A 20,294-nucleotide genomic window follows, 5' to 3' on the forward strand; every position below is an offset into this window, starting at 1 on the left:
TTCCTGTTTTACAGATAATCATGGGGTTTATTGCTTAGATTATGGATTCATTTTACCCAAAGCAAGTCTTGCGTATTAACTAGTATGCTGAACTACTTTCCGATGTGGTTATTATTAATTTATTATCATTACATGTATCAGTTATCATATGTACGACTAGTACGTAAGTAGTTCTTACGACTATTTTTTGATATTATATGCATATTCTTGCCACCAATAATATAACTGTGACAACCAACAACCATAGCATTTAACAAGTCAATTGACTGAGTAACCTTATAAATGATCCTTCTAAGAATTATTCCAACCCTTTTGTATTATTTTAATTTTTGCAGCTCAAATTTAATATTTCTTTTGTTTTAAAATTTTAATTTATTTGTAATGTCTATTATATGTGGTGAAATGAGTAACATTTATCCCCATTTTAAGAAATAACGTATGTTGAAAAACTTGAGGGAAAGAATACATTATTATATATATGAACCTGACTTTTTATGAACATATATGCAACTATTAAACCATTTTAAATAATAGTATTTTATTAAAGCACTATCTTTTAATTTTATTATTATTGATACAGGAAATGAGTGATCCATTTGAAGGTTGAGAGAATAAATGAATTGAGATGCCGATTGGTTGACATTTTAAAAGTCTTCTAAAACGTGTGGTCAGCTTATAGACGTACAGCCAACCCAACAGTACTGCAGTATTACGATATTCTTGAGTTTTTACCACATTTTTGACGAAAATGAAATTAAGTTTAAATCGTATAAATTGTCACTCATGTTCGATCATATTACAGAAACTATCCCTCACATTTTTTAATCATAATTATGATTTTGAAATATAATAAAAGTTTTATATCGACGTAAACGAAACAAATTGTGACGCTAACAATTTTGGAAGACGAAACTAATTCTTTTAAAAATCATATTGATTTTGGGTCGTAACAATACTATATACAACATGTTAGACTTAATTGATGAATCCAACAACAGCTGGTGTAACTAAACCAAAAATACCAAATGCGATAGATATAAATATATGTTGATTTTTCATAGATATTTTCTTATATTTTATCACTTTGCATGAGACAATTTTTGAAACAGTTTTCCACACAGTGAAAACTCCATTCTCCAAGCTCACCCGGAGGAAAACTCATGTTAAATCCATATATGCATATTTTCCTCTAATATATCCAAAAACTAAAACGTCACTGGGTCAAAATGTTGATCTTCCTTCCAACTAGACAGTCAAGAAATTCACACGTGCATTTTTGAAACAACATTTGTCGTTTACTCAAAAACCGGTAAGGAATTAATAATTCCTCAAACAATTTGAAGACTTTAGACATAGATGAATTAATAATTTGAGCAGATTTTAGTGGATACTAATAATACAATATCTTTTTGAGATCATCCACTATGGGCAACGTTGGCGTCATAACACCGGAACACCGCCCCCCTCTCATGCTATTTGGTGTTATGTTAAGAAATATTATCATGGTAATGGGAAGTAACGTGATAATCAATCAATTAAAAGTCATTATCTCACACTCTCTCTAATTCTCTTTTTATATCTTTTTCCTACATAAATCAAATAGTGTTAAAGATGACATGGCATATGAGTTGACAAAATTTGGGTATGATAGCATGTCCTAACATGTTGCTCACACCCACCAGCCTGATAATTTCTTTTAGATTTCGCTTCCTTTTGAATGTTTGGGTGTTGTTGATTGACTTTAGAGAAGTATCTTTTGATTTTAGCAATGATAACTTTTTATCAAAGTCGTGAATATTTTTGTCTTGTGAAAATAACATGTCGTAATCATCTCGTTAGTCGTTCATATTGGAATCGTTGCTATTCTAGAAAATTATTGATTAACTGTGGTGATGGGTTTGACTATAAAAAAAGTATGCAACATTGGCCTTATGCAAACTTTTTTACAATTTTTACCACAATTTGGTTTTGGTGATAGAGGCTTGTAATACATATTTCATTCTCCTCGTTTATTATTCTCAGCGGCAAAATGAAGAGAGAAATACAATGAATGACACCGTTTAACGTTATATTTTAGTATGACTTTGTTTTTACCTTGAGCAAACGGTTCAATCATTTGTGAAAAAAGTAATATTTGTGTAAAACTAATATTAAAATTCAAATATGTTATAATATCTCGTATTACAAACTTTAAAATAAAAAGGTATACACCTGAAATTTTGCATACAGCTTTGCAGCCATTAATTATAAATAATAATAAAAAAAATAAAAATAATAAGAAAAAAACACTTCCTTCTCCATAAACACATGCAAATCATCCAAATTTTAAACTATTTGATGATAATAATTTGCGAAAACACAAAAACAAAGAGAATCTATAAGATCATGTCACCTCAATCTTATATTTTGGATAATAATTCATCCAAATTTTAAACTATATGATGATAATTAATGATATATAAGAAATTGTTTCATATTAGCAAAACATGTTTTTTGACTTTTTTTAATTATGAAAACTTAAATTTAAAAGTGGTTAAAGAGGTGAAAAAAAAATGATTGTTAAAATAAACTTTAAACCTATATTATTATGACACCCTCTTATTATATTGATTATCTTGTTAATAAATTTAATTTTTAAAATACATATGTTTGATTTTTATAAGATCAAATTTGTTTTCACATTACTTCTATATATATATATATATATATATATATATATATATATATATATATATATATATATATATATATATATATATATATATATATATATATATATATATATATATATAGAGAGAGAGAGAGAGAGAGAGAGAGAGAGTAAATTGCAAAAATGGTTCCTATGGTATGCAAAATTTTGGGGTTTTAGTCCAAACCATGAGTTTTTTGGAACCATAGTCCTTTTGGAGTGGTTTCTATGTGGTTTTGGTCCCTGGACTTAACTCCCGTTAAGTTGGAACTGTTAAGCCCCTTCACGTGCCTCACACGTGAGGGTAATTTCGTCATTTCATATGTCAGGGACCATTTTTGCATAAACGTTTTTTTGGATTAATTCCTTTTAAATACCCCCACTTCCTGCGATCTTCTTCCCCAACGTCTCTTTTCTTCTACCCTTCTTCTTCTTGAGCTCTGCTACAACAAAAATGGTGCTATGTTTTTGTGGAAAAGTTGATGTGGTGAAAACGTCTTGGACCCCTTTGAATCTAGGAAGGAGATTTTTTGCATGTCCTATGAATGATTCCGTTCGTGGGTTTATTGGGTGGCTTGATCCCCCAATGTGTGCTAGGTCTAAAGCCATCATACCTGGTCTGCTAAGAAATTTGAATTCAGTGCAGGAACGGTGCAATGAGTTGGTTAGAGGTATGAACATGCTACAGGATCAATGCAATGGACTGATATGCAAGAACAACATTTTGGTGGCAAATGTCAGAGCATTGAAGGATGATAATTTGAAGCTGAAAATGTACATGTTTGGAAGTTGGTTTTTCTTTGTGATTGTATTCTTTTATATTTGGTTTGTGTAGGGGTATACTCTGAAGGGTGTTTTGGTCATTTTGTTGTAATTTTATGTGATCAAGTTTGTAATGACTTATGATGATAATGATATATGTACAATTTTATGATGCAAGTGTAATGAATGTTTTACCAAAATGGTATGAATGTATAAGAATTAACATATGAATAGAAATGGTATGAATGTGTTACCAAAATATATATATTAGAACCAATTGTACATAACCAAAATGCACATTTCATTAAGATTTGTAATATAACAACCAAAGTTTCTAAACATAACAACCAAAGATTCTAAACATTACCAAAAGGGACACATTACCATACCTAAGATAACAACCAAGTTTTCATAACAACCAACCAAAAAATGTCACAAAATATTGTAAACATAACAACCAAGTTTTCATAACCAACCAAAATCACAGAAAACTCCATGCATGCATGACACATTACTTCTTGGATTGATTCCCACCTTGCCCTTTACAGGTCCTAGAGTTGTGTCCCTTGTTCTTGCATTTGCTACAAGTAACACTGATATGCTTCCTTGATAGCTTTTGCACTCCATCATTTGTTGGTTTTTGGGAACCTCCTTCTTGTGCAGCATTCACTCCATCACCTTGACTTGCCTTCTGCTTTTTGCTTAACCTTTCACCCTCACTTTGTCTTCTCTTTTTCTTAGGCCTTCCCACCTGAGTGCGATGTGGAAGAGGGATTAGCTTTGTGGGACATTCACTTTTGGGCCACATGGATCTACCCTTAATTGGCTCCACCTTAAAAGAATAAGCCTTTTTCCATGTCTCTAGAAAATACACCTTGTGAACCCATTTGTAAATGTCAAGCTCAGCCTCTGGGTCTTTACTCATCTCATTTAGAGTTGCAATTGCATGTCTGCATGGAATTCCAATTAATTCCCATTTTCTGCAAGTGCATGTTTTGTTCCTAACATCAACCACATGTTGATCCTGCAAAGCTCCTGTGACTTGATACTTGTCTCCCCCATTCCACCTAGCAATGTATTGTGAAGCAACTGTTTTTCTTGCAGCTAGGATGTCTGTTGCTGTGGGTGTTAGTGGACCTTTAGCCTTTTTCATTTCCTTCATGACATTGCATATCCTCTTCATTAGATACTCCCTTATGAATTCTAAACATCCAATGACAGGTTTATCCCTTCCTTTCTCTATCTTCCCATTAAACACTTCACACATGTTTGATATCAACACATTAGAAACTGCTCTTCCTGTGTGTAAATTACAATTAAAAAACATTTAATACAATTCACATACAAGTAAAACAGTTCACTAAGTGAAAGACATAAGGACCAAATTGGAATATATAGATTTACCTGGAAAATGACTCCTTGCCCAATGTTTAGGAGGAATTTGCTTCAACCATTCACATGCCTCCTTATCATACTGACTAAAATCCTTCATCAAATGTTCAAACTCAGGAATGGTGGTAGCTGATGCACACCTCCATAAGTGGTCCCTGTACTCTGTTTGCCTCCATCTTTTCCTCATATTGTCATGAATATGTCTGATACAATATCTATGCTCAGCATTGGGAAAAATTTGCTCAACTGCAGTATGTAAACCCTGCAAAAATTAATTGTCAATCATTATAATTAACTTACAACCACACTTTAAATGACCAAATATATAAAAACTACTTCCAACTTTACCTTTTTCCTGTCACTTATGAAAGTAAAATTTGAGTTTCTTCCAAGGTCCAAGTCATCCCCAAGGTTATTTAAAAACCATTTCCAGCTTTCTGTGTTTTCAGACTCAACAATCCCATATGCTAATGGGTAAATTCCATTATTGGAATCAAGACCAACTGCTGAAAGGACTTGCCCAGGGAATGGTCCTTTCATGAAGGCACCATCAAAACCTAATAAGTCCCTAAGGCATGCCTTGAACCCTTTTTTCAGTGGACCCAAGCACACATAAATTCTTCTAAACTGCCTAGTTGGGGAATCAGGGTTAGGCTCAGAACATACATCTATTTTCACTATGGTGTCTGGGTTGGTGGCTTGAAGTTCGAGAACATAGTCCCTCAACAGTTCATACTGCTTTGTGTAGTCACCAGTTATATGCTTTCTTGCCTTATCCTTTGCCCTGAACACCTTGTCCATACTAACACCCACTTGGTAGGTCTTTTGGAAGTGATCTTGTATGGCTCTCAAAGGTATATCTGGATTCGCCTCAACTTGATCAAAGATTTTCTTGCTGATTAAAGAAGCAGTACAAGCCCTGAGTTTCCTTGTTTGCAAACATGTGTGAGTTTGGTTTAAGGTCCTTATAAACCAGTCGGATTCAGGATTTGACCTAGATGCATGAATGTACCAACCACATGTTACTTTTTGTGTCTTTAATTCTTTACCCTTTCTTTTTGAAGTGGTAGCTTGACTACCCACTTGGCCTTTATTGGTGACAGGTACAACACCTCTACACTGTGCCCTAAGCCTTACATTGTCATTTTTTTAAAGAAAAGATTCCTTCTTGATTCTAGTGCATGCAAATCAATGCCTCCTTTAATTCTTTTTTACTATTAAATTTATCTCCAACTGAAAAAGATTGTTTATGTACTACCCCAAGACTGCACCTTTTTTCTTTTCTCAAATTATTGATAAGAGCTCTTCTCTCTCTGTCTTGGTCGGATCCTTCATCCAAAGATTCAAATTCCTCATTGTTAATCACTTCCATATCTTCAGGTTCATGCCCATGAACAACATTTATACAAGAACCTTCCACATCACTTTCAACACTGAGAGTGAAGTCTCCCATGTCCACATCCACATCCTGTATATTGTTGTCAACATCCATTATGTCATCCATATGATCTTCATCTTCTATTTGTCTCTCATCTTCTTCATACTCTGGATCACTATTTTCAGATTCATCATACTCTTCAAAATTTGGATCACTTTCTTGAGATTCATCATCCTCTTCATACTCTTGATTACCCTCTTCAGATTCTCCATCCCCTTCATACTCTGCATTATCATCATCACTCCCAATCAAATTTTCCATAAGGTTATCAAATAACTCATTCAATTGTTCATCAGCATTATTAACAGGGGGGTGTTGTAGCCTTCTTCATCAAAAGTTGATGCCTCTTGACCAACATTTGCAGCCTCCCTAACACCATCCATCTCATCAATATGAACACAAGTTGCTGCCTCCTGAACATTAGTTGAACCATCCAGATCATCATTCTTTTCCTTTGAAATGTGAACAACCTCATCAATATAATCTAAATTAAGCCTCTTGCTACAAGAACTTTCACCTATTTTGGAATTCCCAACCCTACCCCTTCTATACTCTGGTGAGAAACTATCATTCTTACTCCCAAAAAGAATCAGAGACATGAACTCACCAATAGGCTCACCATTACCATGGTTCACATTTTTCATTGGAGAATCTGCATGAACTTGACCCTCAACTTCAGCCCCTTGATCATCATTTTATGGTAATTCCTCAATGACAACTTTACCCTTTGCATTTGGTGACATGAAGTAAGTCAATAAATTTGTCTTTCCATGCTCTGTGTACACCTCAATCAGCTTGTTATGTGCAATGTATTTAGAAAGGTTGATCACATCCTGATCATTCCTTAAAGCTCTAAGACCAAATTGAAAGTCACCATTGGGTATCCTAAAATGGTAGTATATAACTGGGGATTCATCAGCGAATTCAGAATTCCGTGGGTCTGGGTAACCTAGGTCAAGCATTATGGCATCAAGTTCATGCACAGAAAACTCATCAATGTCCAGATAATCAACATAACGCACTTCACCTCCAATGTACTTTATATCAGGTAATTTAGTAAATTTCCCACCGTGATGAAGCTTAATACTAAACCATGTGGGTGCACCAGCTAAAAATCAAAATTATACGTATTAACAAAGTTAAAATTTTGCATTTTTTTGTTCTAAATCAATAAGAAAATGCAAAGTATAAAAGTTAAAGAAAACAGAGCAGCTTACCATATACAGTTGATACATCAACATCTTCGTGTTTTGGTCTGATATGCCACATTACGAACACCATTTCATATTAAACGTATGCCCTTATATGTGTAGTATCGATTATCTAACGAGGGTTTTTTGCAGGTTCAATGGAGCAGAAGCAAGAAGGAGGGAGTTGGGGAGTTGACGAGTGTTGGGGAAAGTAAATGAGGGGTAAATGTTAATTAATCCAAAAAAACGTTTATGCAAAAATGGTCCCTGGCATATGAAATGACGAAATTACCCTCACGTGTGAGGCACGTGAGGGGGCTTAACAGTTCCAACTTTACGGGAGTTAAGTCAGGGACCAAAACCACATAGAAACCACTCCAAAAGGACTATGGTTCCAAAAAAACTCGTGGTTTGTACTAAAACCCCAAAATTTTGCATACCACAGGGACCATTTTCGCAATTTTGTCATATATATATATATATATATATATATATATATATATATATATATATATATATATATATATATATATATATATACTAGCCGTTTACTCGCGCAAAGCGGCGGACGACAAATAATTTGTTTCGACAATTAATTTCTTTTCGATAGAGAATGATTATTTTCAATTCAATTATTAGTTTGTTTTATGAAACATATCATATTAAAAATAAAGAAAATTCATGAAATGATCAAATTATAGGGTGTTGAATATTTATTTGGATGAAAAAAGATCTGATCAAAACCTTGGAAGAGAAGATTTATAGGAGTTTGTTTAAATTTTAATATTATTTTATTAGTGATTAGTTGTACAATTAGCTTAATGATTTGGACGTCTTACAAAAATATTATTATTTTATTCAATTTATTTTTAGAAATAGTGAAATTTGTTTTATAAGATAGTATATATATATATATATGAATGCCAGAAAATATCAAGATTGTAAAAATCGTTCGGCGGTAGTTCGGCGGTCGACTGACGATAAACGATTAATCACACTCAGCGGGGATTAATCCGCGATTAATCGGGAACCCTAAATTATTAATAAAATTGTTTAAAAACTAATATTTCCTTAAAAATTAAGTATTTGGAAAATTTATATTTTAAAATTTTGAAATTTTAAAAATTTTAGTCTAATATTTTAAAATTTGAAAGCTTAAAAATTTAAAATTTTAAAATTTTGGTGTAATATTTGATTTTTTTTAAGTTTTAAATATTTCCCGCCTGTGACCGCCAACGCCGTTAAGTCCGGGTTTGACCGATTTTGACCAATTTCCATCAAGCATTTTAATCGTAATCTATTCAAGGTCGCTAAAGGATTAATCAGCCGTCAAGACCGATTTCAAGACTGTAAAATATTGATAATTGTTAACAAACAAGTTTGTAAGAAATAATACAAACTAGCAGGAATCAAGTGTGCGCCTTTGGCGCTGTGTTGCATTTAAATGATGATAAATATTTATGTGGGAATTGTCAATGGATAGTTTGACGTTATGTGGATTGGAGGGTCGTGGGTTAACTGCTTATGTAAGGTACGTTGGTTTGTAATATAATATTTATTTATATACCCATATGGAAGGTATTTTACATGATAACACCAAAGGATAGGAATGAACGCAACATAAACGTAAAGGAAATAAACATAGGGAAACATAAAGACAACGCCATCGTTTAGTCATCAGTTGTATCTTTGATTGTGCGTTTGTATTTTCCAATCCGTTTATGAATTGATCCAAGCATGAAGGAGATGTTGTCTTCCATGGACTGGTCCTCCTCTTTGGTATCTTGCAGGATTGTTTTTAGGATTCTGGAGATGGGGTTGTCAGTCGAGAGACAGGTGTGAGAGGTTTCATCCATGGTGAAGCCTTCTTGTAATTTCGTCTGAGCTGCTTCAGTAAGATCTGCTACTTCTCGAATGTAAGCAATGAGTGAGAGGAGCACGTCGTGGAATTGTTGGTTGTTCATCTTTTAATATGCCTATTGTACGTGTTTCAGTTGTTGGCTTTTTATAGAATTTATGAAAAGAGTGGAGGGGGGGGGGGGATGTTATGGGTGTGGTTAATCAATGACGTGTGTATATCTAAATTTCTCTGGGTGGCATTGTTGTTATAGTAGGTTAGATAAGTCATTGCATGCAATTGTATTTAGGGTGTGAGGTGGCCTGTTTTGGTGGTATTAGTAATGCAGCCTATATTGTGTAGGTGTGTATATGATTAAAATATTTGTTATTAACACTATTGGGGTTGAACTTGAGTTTTTTTTATAGTAATGTATATATAATGGTAGTAGAGAGTTGTTTACGTAGTATCGGATGTTGTTCTTATTTTTTTTTTTTTTAATAGTAAGTTTTTTGGGACCAGCATGTCAATATCTTAGATTATAAAAAGCTTAATTTTTTTTATGGCTGCTGTTTTTTAGTACAAGTAAGGAAGGTAGTCATTACTTTTTAAAGAATGAGTAATGTTGGTATGTTGCGGTGGATATTTTTTTATGCTGATATATGCATGGTAATTTTGTAAAGGAATAGTACATGTGTAATGTTGTAATTTGTTTTATGAGTAACATAAATGTTGTGATTTTTTTTAATAATCTAATATTTTATAGGACTCAGTAAACACTGTTGATATATTCATGGTAATTTTATAAGGTTACATTACATACGCAAAATATGATATGGTTTTTAAGTTAGTAGGAATAGTAGTAAAAGGGTTGGTACTACAGAGGTAATAGGAAGTGGAGATAAACAAAGGGTTAGCAATATAGAACTGGTACACAAAGCCATTGTCTTTATTGCGACCGACGTGCTCGTTTCGGGCCTGCATCAGATTTGTCCATACCTGTGATGTAATGTTAACAATCAGTTGTTTTTTCTGGTATACTTGTTTAATGTGTAATGAGTATTACCTGTATTTTCAAAATTTAATGCCCTCTTGACTTTGGGTTGATTTTGTGCGGATGAACACGTAGGTGTTTTATGAGGAACATTAGAGGAGGATGTATTTTCTGAAGGTGGGGTTGTTATTGATGATGATTGAGAAGAGTTGTCTTCGATATCAGTTATTATGAAACGGATGTTCCTTTCAGTTGACGTGTTTGTGATCCTTAATTTCATCTTTTTTGTGATACCTTCGGTCTCTTTTATAATGTTGGGCAATTTTTTCCTATGGTTTGGGTCGCCTTCTAGTATGAGTTTATCTGCTGTTGTTCCAAATATTTTCTGGCCAGCGTTGCCAGATAAGGTAACCGTCATTGAGGAAGTTGGGTCCGTAATTGTTGCCATAAGCTTGTACCTGTGTGCATGAATGATATGAGTTCATAGAATTTGTTTATATATTTCAATTTTTGTTTTGAGGGTGTTGTCACTTACATGGGAGTTGGAGAGGTGATCGTTCTGTGTGATGGACAGAACCAGTCCTTTCCTTGTTTTAGTGTTGATATCTTACACTGTGGATAGAAAACTTGGTACCAATAATCTGAAAAAAGGTACTCTATTATGGATGCCTCTGCTGTAAAAGTTTTTTCCTATTAAAGAATCAAAATCTATAATATATCTGATAATATTGATAAAGGGAAGGTGGATATAACTTTGACAGAGTATAAGTGTACCAAGAGATCTGAATGTTTTTTCTCATTTATCTCTGTAAGTGGCACTGGAAGTCCAAACAGAGGTATTGAAGCAACATTTATCTTGTAGCTGTGAATTTTAGAGACTGTTAGTATAGACATAAACATGATTATAATATATTGTTTTTAGAATGGTACCTGTCTAGAAGTGTATCTGTTTCTTTGATAGGTGGATTTACGTATATGTGGGTTGCACTACTAGTTCCTAATCTTAATGAACCTTGAAATGAAGTTTTTGTGATTATTTTAGATTCTTTTAGTTTTTGTATCAGTAATAATACACATTGGTTTTTCATCAAACGTACCACCATAATCCATGATTCGGACGTTTGTGACAACAATGACAGTAGGAGCAAGTGCATTCTGAATTGCATTCCGATTAAATTTTGAAGGTGCGTCAGTGCATTCTTTCCACAAGCTTATCACAATATCTTCACCACTGTTGATTGCATGTTTTAAGTATGGTAATTAGTATATATGTATATTTTCAAAAGGTGCAACACTTACAATTCATTCCTTAGAATGAGGAGCAGGTAAGGTTCATCGTTTTTCTTAATACAGGCCACCAGTTTAACGAAAACTCCTAAGAAATCTGCACAATGAATGACAACTAATATGTTACATACGTGTTGTGTAAGAGGTATGTACAACATAATAATATTGAAAGTAGTTTGTAAAAGAGCATGTATTGTTATGTCAATATTTTGTAGTCCATTTATGTAATCTAATACCTGGGTATTGGTTGATATAAGCTGGTATTTGGCTTTTTGGTATGAAGTTAAACCAGTGTGTTGGAATAGTAACTGTGTCTGGGATAGAGGTAATACAGGACGCGGTGCCAACAGCGATGTATACTGGATTGTGTAACCATTTCTGGTATGCGTCTGGTTCTCCACATCCATATTTAGTCAACGTGTAGCATTTAGAAATAGCAAGAGCAAACTGTACAAAGCCTTGATCCTTTCTTTGACCAAGAATTTGGATTGCATCACCCTGATATATTAGTAGGAAGCACGTGGAAGTGAGCTTATGCATGGAATGGATGAATATTAATAAGATGGTTCAGAAACTTACATATTTGTCGATCGCTAAAAACCAGGTTTCATGACCTCGGACTTGTGGCGTCCATGTACGGAGAATGCGTACCTGCAGTGCTGTTCCCGGAGATGCATACCCCAGCTCTGAGATTGCAGTGAATATTTCAGACATGTGGCTGACACAAGGTTTGAGAAAAAAAACTGGATATTAGATGTTTTTCTTCAAGGAAAATTGTATATGTTTAGAAATGTACTATGATATGATCAATCAATAAAGATGTGATGTATTATAATATATGTTTGTAGAACATCAATATGATACAAGACTCGGAAGACAGGCAGGTATTGCACGTTGTTCTATAAGAAAATATATTCATATTTTGCTGGTTATTGTAATACAGAAAGGCAGTAAGAGTCTGATGTAAGATGATTTATGTTTACAAAAGATGGATATGCATTCGACCTCACAAATAGTAATTGTGCGCAAGAAATCTGTAAAGACAACATTTTTTGTTTTGCTATGTGCACCACCAACATCAGATTGTATCAGTACTTTAATAGACTGTGGAGATGTAGCACGAGAGAGGGCAACATAAAGTTGTCCATGTGTGAAAACTGGTTCCGGCAAAAAAACTCCGATTTTAGATAGTGATTGACCCTGGCTTTTGTTAATTGTCATGGCATAACAAACCTTGACTGGGAATTGCTTTCTAATGAAGGTAAAAGGGATTTCAGGGCTTTTGTGTATAAATTTTATACGGAGCAGGTACACTTGTTTTCCGATGGATGTGCCAGTAATTATTGTTGCCTGTATCACGTTTGGCAATAACTGTGTAACAATTAACCGTGTACCGTTGCATAAACCTTCTCTTTGGTTGATATTTCTTATTAGCATAATAGGAGTGTTAATTTTCAGTGATAGTTTGTGGGGTGGGATAGCAGGAAAGGTGAGCCCGTTCAGGTATTCGACTGGATAGAAAGTGTTAAATTCTAAAGATTGGTTTCCATTAGATTCTATTGTGTCAACACTTCTATAAGATGTTGTCTTGTTAGGGGTAAGTTCTAGGACGAGCTCGTTTATTATGTTCGTCGTATCATTCTTTGGACATACAATCGCCCTACCTGCCAATACAGATGGAGAAGGATTGAGAAGAATCCCGTCACCATATACAAAATTTATAAGATTTTTCAATGCATTTTCTCCTGGTAGTATAGTGAGGGAAGAGGGTATTTCAATCCATTTTGTGTCTTTTTTATCAATAGGATCTGATTCTCCTAAAACACCATCCCCAACGTTTAGTAACCATGCTGCAAATTCTGATACAGATAGCTCTGATTCTGAATAGGTGCCCGTACTCAATAGACGCATATTATGGTTTATCTTATAAACTGTAAAACATGGCCATAGGTATGATTTGGGTAAAGTCAAACTAATGATATGTGAGATTGTACTTTTTGGGGAAACAGGTAATGTTTGACGAAAATCCCCTCCTAACAGTACGGACATTCCACCAAACACCTTAGTATCACAATCTAGAATATCTCTTAAGGAACGGTCCAGGCATTCGAAACAACGCCTATCATTCATTGGGGCCTCATCCCAGATAATGATAGGCGTACGTTTCAATAACTCCGCAAGTAGGGTTTTCTTTGAAATGTTGCATGCGGCTTTTTGCGAAAGGTCAATCGGTATACTAAATCTGGAATGAGCAGTTCTACCCGATGGTAGAAACAATGATGCTATGCCCGATGCAGCCACAGCAAGTGCGATCTTCCCAATAGAGCGGAAGTATGCAAGTAATGTAGTCCAAAGAAATGTCTTGCCTGTCCCGCCATGTCCGTAAATGAGCAGGAGAACCTGTTGTCCGTCTTTTTCAGACGAGACAACCAACTTATAAATGTGGAGTTGTTCACTATTTAATTGTGATAGCATGCGTTGGTGGTCTACTTTGAGTGTGTCTGTGTCATATGATGTCTCTTCTAGAATCAGTCGATTTTGCAGTAGTCTAATTGTCTCTTCCGTTGGTTTCGGCAGATGGAAGTCAGTGACTGATTTCGAAGGAGTCGAGGACTGAAGAATTCCTTCCAGCTCAAACAGAACCAATTGTTGTAAATGAGCATCACCTATATGTAAATTTGATCCCAATTTCTGTGAATTGATATTGTACAGTAAGTCGTCACTCATTTTTCTCCATCCAATTTCCCACAGGGACATAGGATCGCTAACGTCACAGTGAAGAAGCAAGCGACAGAAAAGTGATCTTAGTTGGAATGAAGTTGCCCACTCAGATGCTTCAGTAAATGCGGTCATCCATTCTTTGTCTTCTCCAATCAGGCCCAATGCATCACATGCAGCACGAAAATTTGGATAGACCTTGTTGCAAACGGTACGGATATCCTCATAGGATGTGCAACCAACCTGATGACAAAGCAACATTCGTAGATAGAACAATTCCCCTGCAGAAGGGTGCACAAATATAAGTCTACCTATCGCACTGTTTGTCATACGTTTTCTTCGTTTCCAGATTTTTGCATCCTTATCCCACCAATACTTTGTGGGAAACGCAACATAAGTGAGATTTGTTCCTAATGATTCCCACTTATTATTTTCAAACCATCCTAATAGTAGACTGTAACCGAAATCTGGATGTTGAACAACATCATGGATGAGAGTGTTTTCTTTGAAGTAAACTGTCTGCTTATCTGGGAGATGAACTGGGAGTATCGTGACTGACGGCTCGCGCTCATGAATGCGAAAATCAAAAATACGCCAGGCAGCCTCGTGAGGGCAAAGGTAACGACCGTCAACAAAATTTCGTATTTCGTTGATGACAATGTGTTGTGAAGAGGTGGTACGTTGACCAACCGACACATTTTTCTGAACAACAAACCTTACCCACTCCATTCCTTTGGAAACATATTTGAACAAATATTTTATCATCATATTCCAACCACAGTACTCCACATTAATATGAGCGTCAAAACGACTGCATAACCTTTTGTTGTATGGGACAAGATATCTATTATCTACCTGGATCCCATTCTGTAGTGTATGATGTGCCACACAATCTCTGTTATAATGTGCATAACCCTCTTTGTCAAAGGCTGTACAGTGTTGGAATGGTTTTGGAAATTTTTTTTTACATTTGTCATCTTTCATACATGGAGCATTTACATTTACCAAACCACATGGACCATGGATCATACACGTTGTAACGGTGTGGTATAATAATGGTTCTGATGATGGATCTGGCAGTTCAGCAGTAACATATGCATCAATGTCAGAAGGCTCTTGTATTTTATGTGATGCAGCGACCCACAACAGCGTATGACAATGAGGTAAGCCCCACTTTTGGAATTCAATTGTGTACAGGTCTACAAAAAAGAAGTCGTTTAAAATTATTGTGAAGTAACGCAGAAATGAAAGAGACAAAAATAATCTATATATATTTAACTAAGAATTAATATATACGACTTACGTGCTACGACAGGTCCAAATGTTTTGTCTTCTTTAAGAAATCTTATAAAGGTCTTTACTTTCATGTGGAAAACACGTGAAATGATATCGGCTCTACTATGTACATCGTTTTGATTATGGAGCAACATGTATCGTCTAAATTCTGGCCACTTCACATTGCATGTAAAGGTGATAAAATATTGTGGATTCCCATGTTCTCTACAAATGGAGAGGGCATCTTGATAGTGGCTGTACATGTATCGGGGGCCACCGACAAAAGAAGGGGGCAAAAGCACATGTCTACCAACAGAACGACTTTCTGTATCTCCGTTACAAAGTGCATCATAGATCCCACTGATGAAGTCAGATCTAAGATGTTCCTGATTATTTTGATAGAATTCAAGACGAGACTGTTCGATACATGTATAAGCATCAACTAAAAACTGTTGAAACAATCTACATGAATTAAGTATAAGAGAGTGTATATTACAACGTGCGTGTATCTGATAACTATAGTACATGTTCACTGTTAAGTTTCTAGCTTTAGAACCCGATTCTTTGAAAAGTTTCAGCCTAGGTGACCACCCGTCCTCACCATACGGGAAAAGCAGAGGGTATTGCAGTGGCATGTAACTTGGATGGAGGTTACTAACCCGCTGTGCCTGACCACCCTTAGAATGTATAAGTATATCGTATCTACTACTGACACAGTCGTCACCAAAAACAATGCATCCCAAAGTACCAGGCGCGGGAGGAGTGTAGCGTCTATCCGGAACATCATTGAAAAGTATATATATATATATATATATATATATATATATATATATATATATATATATATATATATATATATATAGAGAGAGAGAGAGAGAGAGAGAGCTGGGTTCAATTGATAAAATAAAAAAAAGTTGACAATGGAGGAATCATTCTCAGCCACTCATTTAATCTAAGCATAAAAGACACGGTGACAAACTTGTAAATATCATAATAACTTTCAATCTCAAATACGTAACTATAGAGAATTCGATAACCGTTCGTTCATCATCAAAAATTTTCCTCCAACCTTCAATAATCATCCAGATTTCTTCAACTAAACCGGAATTTGTTCGCTATTCATTAAATTGAAATCGGAGTTCTGGACTTGCAATCACAGTCAACATTGAGGGACTTAGAATTGGTATTCACAGGTTCCCAATTGAATTTTCGGAAATCAAAATCAAATTGAGAAATCGATGAGAGATAGGATGTCGCATCTAAAGTCGAAATCGGAAGTATATGATGATTTTGAATTGATAACTTGATGTTTTTAACATTTTTAAAATAGTTAACTTGTTTGCACTCCAACTGTTTGATGAAATGCATAAACTAAATTACCACGTTATATTCACATATGAATATGTTTTCTCACCTGAATCAGTATATGATTATTAAAAACACAAAACAAATATGCACGTCTGTATGTTATTCATATGTGAATAACATATAAAAATTATATATATTTGTCAAAATACCTTCAATATTCATAAGTGAATATACCTTGTAATATTCATATGTGAATATACTGTGTAATATTCATAAGTGAATATATCATCTAAATTATATATATATATATATATATATATATATATATATATATATATATATATATATATATCATCTAAATAATATTCATAAGTGAATATATGTTATTCATATGTGAATAACATATAAAAATTATATATATTTGTCAAAATACCTTCAATATTCATAAGTGAATATACCTTGTAATATTCATATGTGAATATACTCTGTAATATTCACATGTGATATACCATGTAATACTATGTAATATTCACATATGAAATATCTTTTAATACTCATAAGTGAATATACCATATAATATTCACAAGTAAATATACTATATTAATATTCACAAGTGAATTCATCGTCCAATATTAAAATATAAATATACTATGTTTATTATATGCTATATTCATATATGAATGATACTTATATTGTAAAAAAAAAATCATACTTTTTATTAATAAGTGAAAAACGAATGTACTGTAATAAAACATGATGCATTGTTATTCATTTATGAATAACGATAGCTGAAAATATAAAATAATAAAAAAAAAAATTTATCTTAAAACTATATCAATATACATGTCTATTTGTAGAGAATAAAAAATCATGAATTTTGGTATATTTAAAATCATATTTTGATAAAAATAGCTTATTAAAATTAAAAAAACGAAAAAAACTATGTTTTTGTATATATTAAGGTAATGATTAGCATAGTTTAAGGAAATATGTTATGTTGGAAAACACATGTGCATTCGTTTCCCATTTCCGCCGGTACGTTGGAGCCTTTTGCGGCAAAAATAAATGATTGGTTGAGAATGATTCCCCCATTGTCAACCTTTTTTTTTCTCAATTAAACCCTCCCATATATATATATATATATATATATATATATATATATATATATATATATATATATATATATATATATATATATATATATATATATATATATATATATTACTGAACACCTTCCACATAAATAATGGTGCATTTAGTTGCGGAAAAATGGACCGTTTTCCGGAAAAAAATTCAAAAAAAAATGAGAATTTTGAAAACGCATTTTGTTCGTCTATTTTTCTAAATTTTTTACGGAAAATAAAAATTTTCTGTTTTCCAAAAATTACAAAGAGGTTGGAAATTTTTGGAAAACTGGTAATCATTGTTTTCCATATTTTTCTAATTTCAAAATTTTTCTAAAATATAAACACACACTCACCCCACCCTATCCACCTCTACTTGCCCCCACCTTAACACCCCCCACCCACACGGCCACACACACATACATACCCACCTCCACACACACCCACCCGCACACACATACACACACCAACCTACAAACACACACACACATACATACCCATACACACACACACCAACCCACGAACACACACACACATACATACCCACCCACAGACACACACAACATACATACTTACCCACACCCACCCAACCACAAACACACACATACATACATACCCACCAACGCACCCACACACACAAACGCACTCACACACATACCCACCCACACCCCCACAAACACACACACACACACACAAACCCACACCTACCCCCACCCTCATAGACACACACATCCACACACACACAAACCCACACCTACCCCCACAAACACACACTTGCACCCCCACCCACCCACCCAACACCACCACCACAATCACCGACCTACCATCACCATCACCACCACTAACCCGTCACTAGCACCACCACCACCGTTGTCGCCGTCATCACCACCACTGACACAATTGCCGCCGCCACCACCATCGCCTGTCATCACCACCACTGCCGCCGACCCGCTACCGTTTTCTAAAAATAAAAACCGATAGAAAAATACACATCTAAACACGTTTTCTAATTTTCTAAAACTGAAAATGAAAAATGAATAAGTTTAACTAAACGTGTTTTCTAAATTTTTCAATGAAAAATGAAAACAAAAAACGAAAATCGAAAAGGAAAAACAAAAAATGGAAAATTAAATTTGTTTTTCCGTAACTAAATGCAACCTAAAAGTTTTAGTTTTCCACTACAAGTTTTCAGCTTTTTAAATTTCAACTAACAACTAGTCCAGTTTTTAAATTTCAACTAACAACCAGTCTTATCGATGTATCAAAAAAGATGTATGCACATAAATGGGTTTATTGTACATTTTAGAGTAAATTATACTCTTGGTCCTTATGGGCTCTCCATTTTTGTCCTTTTGTCTTTCTATTGGGATTTTAACACCACAGCTCCCTATTGCATAGTTCGGTAACAATTGGGTCCTCGGGGATTCAACCCTATCAATTTCAACCCTATCAATTTCAACTGTTAAATGAATGTGAAATTAACAATACATCCCTTTCTAATTTCCTTGTTTTATTTGACGTTGTCAATAATCTCAAGGGCAATTTCAGTAAAAAAAAAATTAAAAATGAACTAAAAATAAAGCCTACCTATATTTTGTTATGCCCTGAACAAGCGAATGATGGATGTCGCACCCTCCAAGCATCTCCATCGCTAGTGTTGTCAAGAAACAAACTTGAAAAGTAAGATTTAGGGTTCTAAAATCATCATTCAACTCTGAAAATCGAAATAAATAATGGAAATAATAGAAGCAAGTGGTAGTCTTGAAGTAACCAACATGAATGGAAGCAGTCTTCTCTTGAAGCAATGTAACGTCCCATAAACTAACCATAAAAAAATTAAGATCAGAGTGTATATATACTAAGGGGGAGGGGGTCCATCCATAACATCATCAAACATAATAGCATAAAAACTTCATCAATCGTGGAAGCTAAATTCTTGTTTTGAAATCAAAATCATAACAGAGGAACATAAAGTAGATGTTATGCCCCCCGATAATTCCAGATATCCCAATTATGCCAGCTTCGTACCCTTTAACCCTGAAAGACCTGCAACTTAAAACATAAAGTAGCATCTATAAGTCTAAGGCTCAGTGAGTAATTATAACACTTATTCATTATGCATATCATATGTAATTCACATTGTACACATTCACAAAAAGTAGTAATGTATCACTTTACATTCTATCACATAACATATGCTAGCACACTTAACACTAGTACAACTAGATTTCTTCCGAGAGGTTTTTCACTAGTTGTCCTAGCATCAACCACTTTCCACCA

General features: G+C 34.3%; 2 protein-coding genes and 1 long non-coding RNA gene across 3 annotated transcripts; all 3 read right to left on the reverse strand.

Moving 5' to 3' along the window:
* Positions 1 to 10,136: 10,136 nt before the first annotated feature.
* LOC145039513 (uncharacterized) lies at positions 10,137 to 11,412 on the reverse strand. The gene is made up of 5 exons (XM_078987557.1): positions 11,376 to 11,412; positions 11,077 to 11,180; positions 10,838 to 10,992; positions 10,375 to 10,760; positions 10,137 to 10,307 (listed from the first exon to the last, which is right to left on the reverse strand). The coding sequence occupies exons 1-5, from the start codon at positions 11,410 to 11,412 to the stop codon at positions 10,258 to 10,260; spliced, it is 732 nt and encodes a 243-aa protein (XP_078843683.1). The 3' UTR covers positions 10,137 to 10,257.
* A 189-nt stretch (positions 11,413 to 11,601) lies between these two features.
* On the reverse strand, positions 11,602 to 12,295 carry LOC145038764 (uncharacterized). The gene is made up of 3 exons (XR_013679558.1): positions 12,169 to 12,295; positions 11,826 to 12,087; positions 11,602 to 11,686 (listed from the first exon to the last, which is right to left on the reverse strand). It is a non-coding gene; the product is annotated as an uncharacterized LOC145038764 (long non-coding RNA).
* A 209-nt stretch (positions 12,296 to 12,504) lies between these two features.
* Positions 12,505 to 16,217, reverse strand: LOC145039514 (uncharacterized). The gene is made up of 2 exons (XM_078987558.1): positions 15,611 to 16,217; positions 12,505 to 15,506 (listed from the first exon to the last, which is right to left on the reverse strand). The coding sequence occupies exons 1-2, from the start codon at positions 16,215 to 16,217 to the stop codon at positions 12,505 to 12,507; spliced, it is 3,609 nt and encodes a 1,202-aa protein (XP_078843684.1).
* Positions 16,218 to 20,294: the final 4,077 nt, after the last annotated feature.

This window comes from Lactuca saligna, chromosome 4, assembly GCF_052625555.1.
Source record: "Lactuca saligna cultivar CGN05327 chromosome 4, ASM5262555v1, whole genome shotgun sequence".
NCBI lineage: Eukaryota > Viridiplantae > Streptophyta > Magnoliopsida > Asterales > Asteraceae > Lactuca > Lactuca saligna.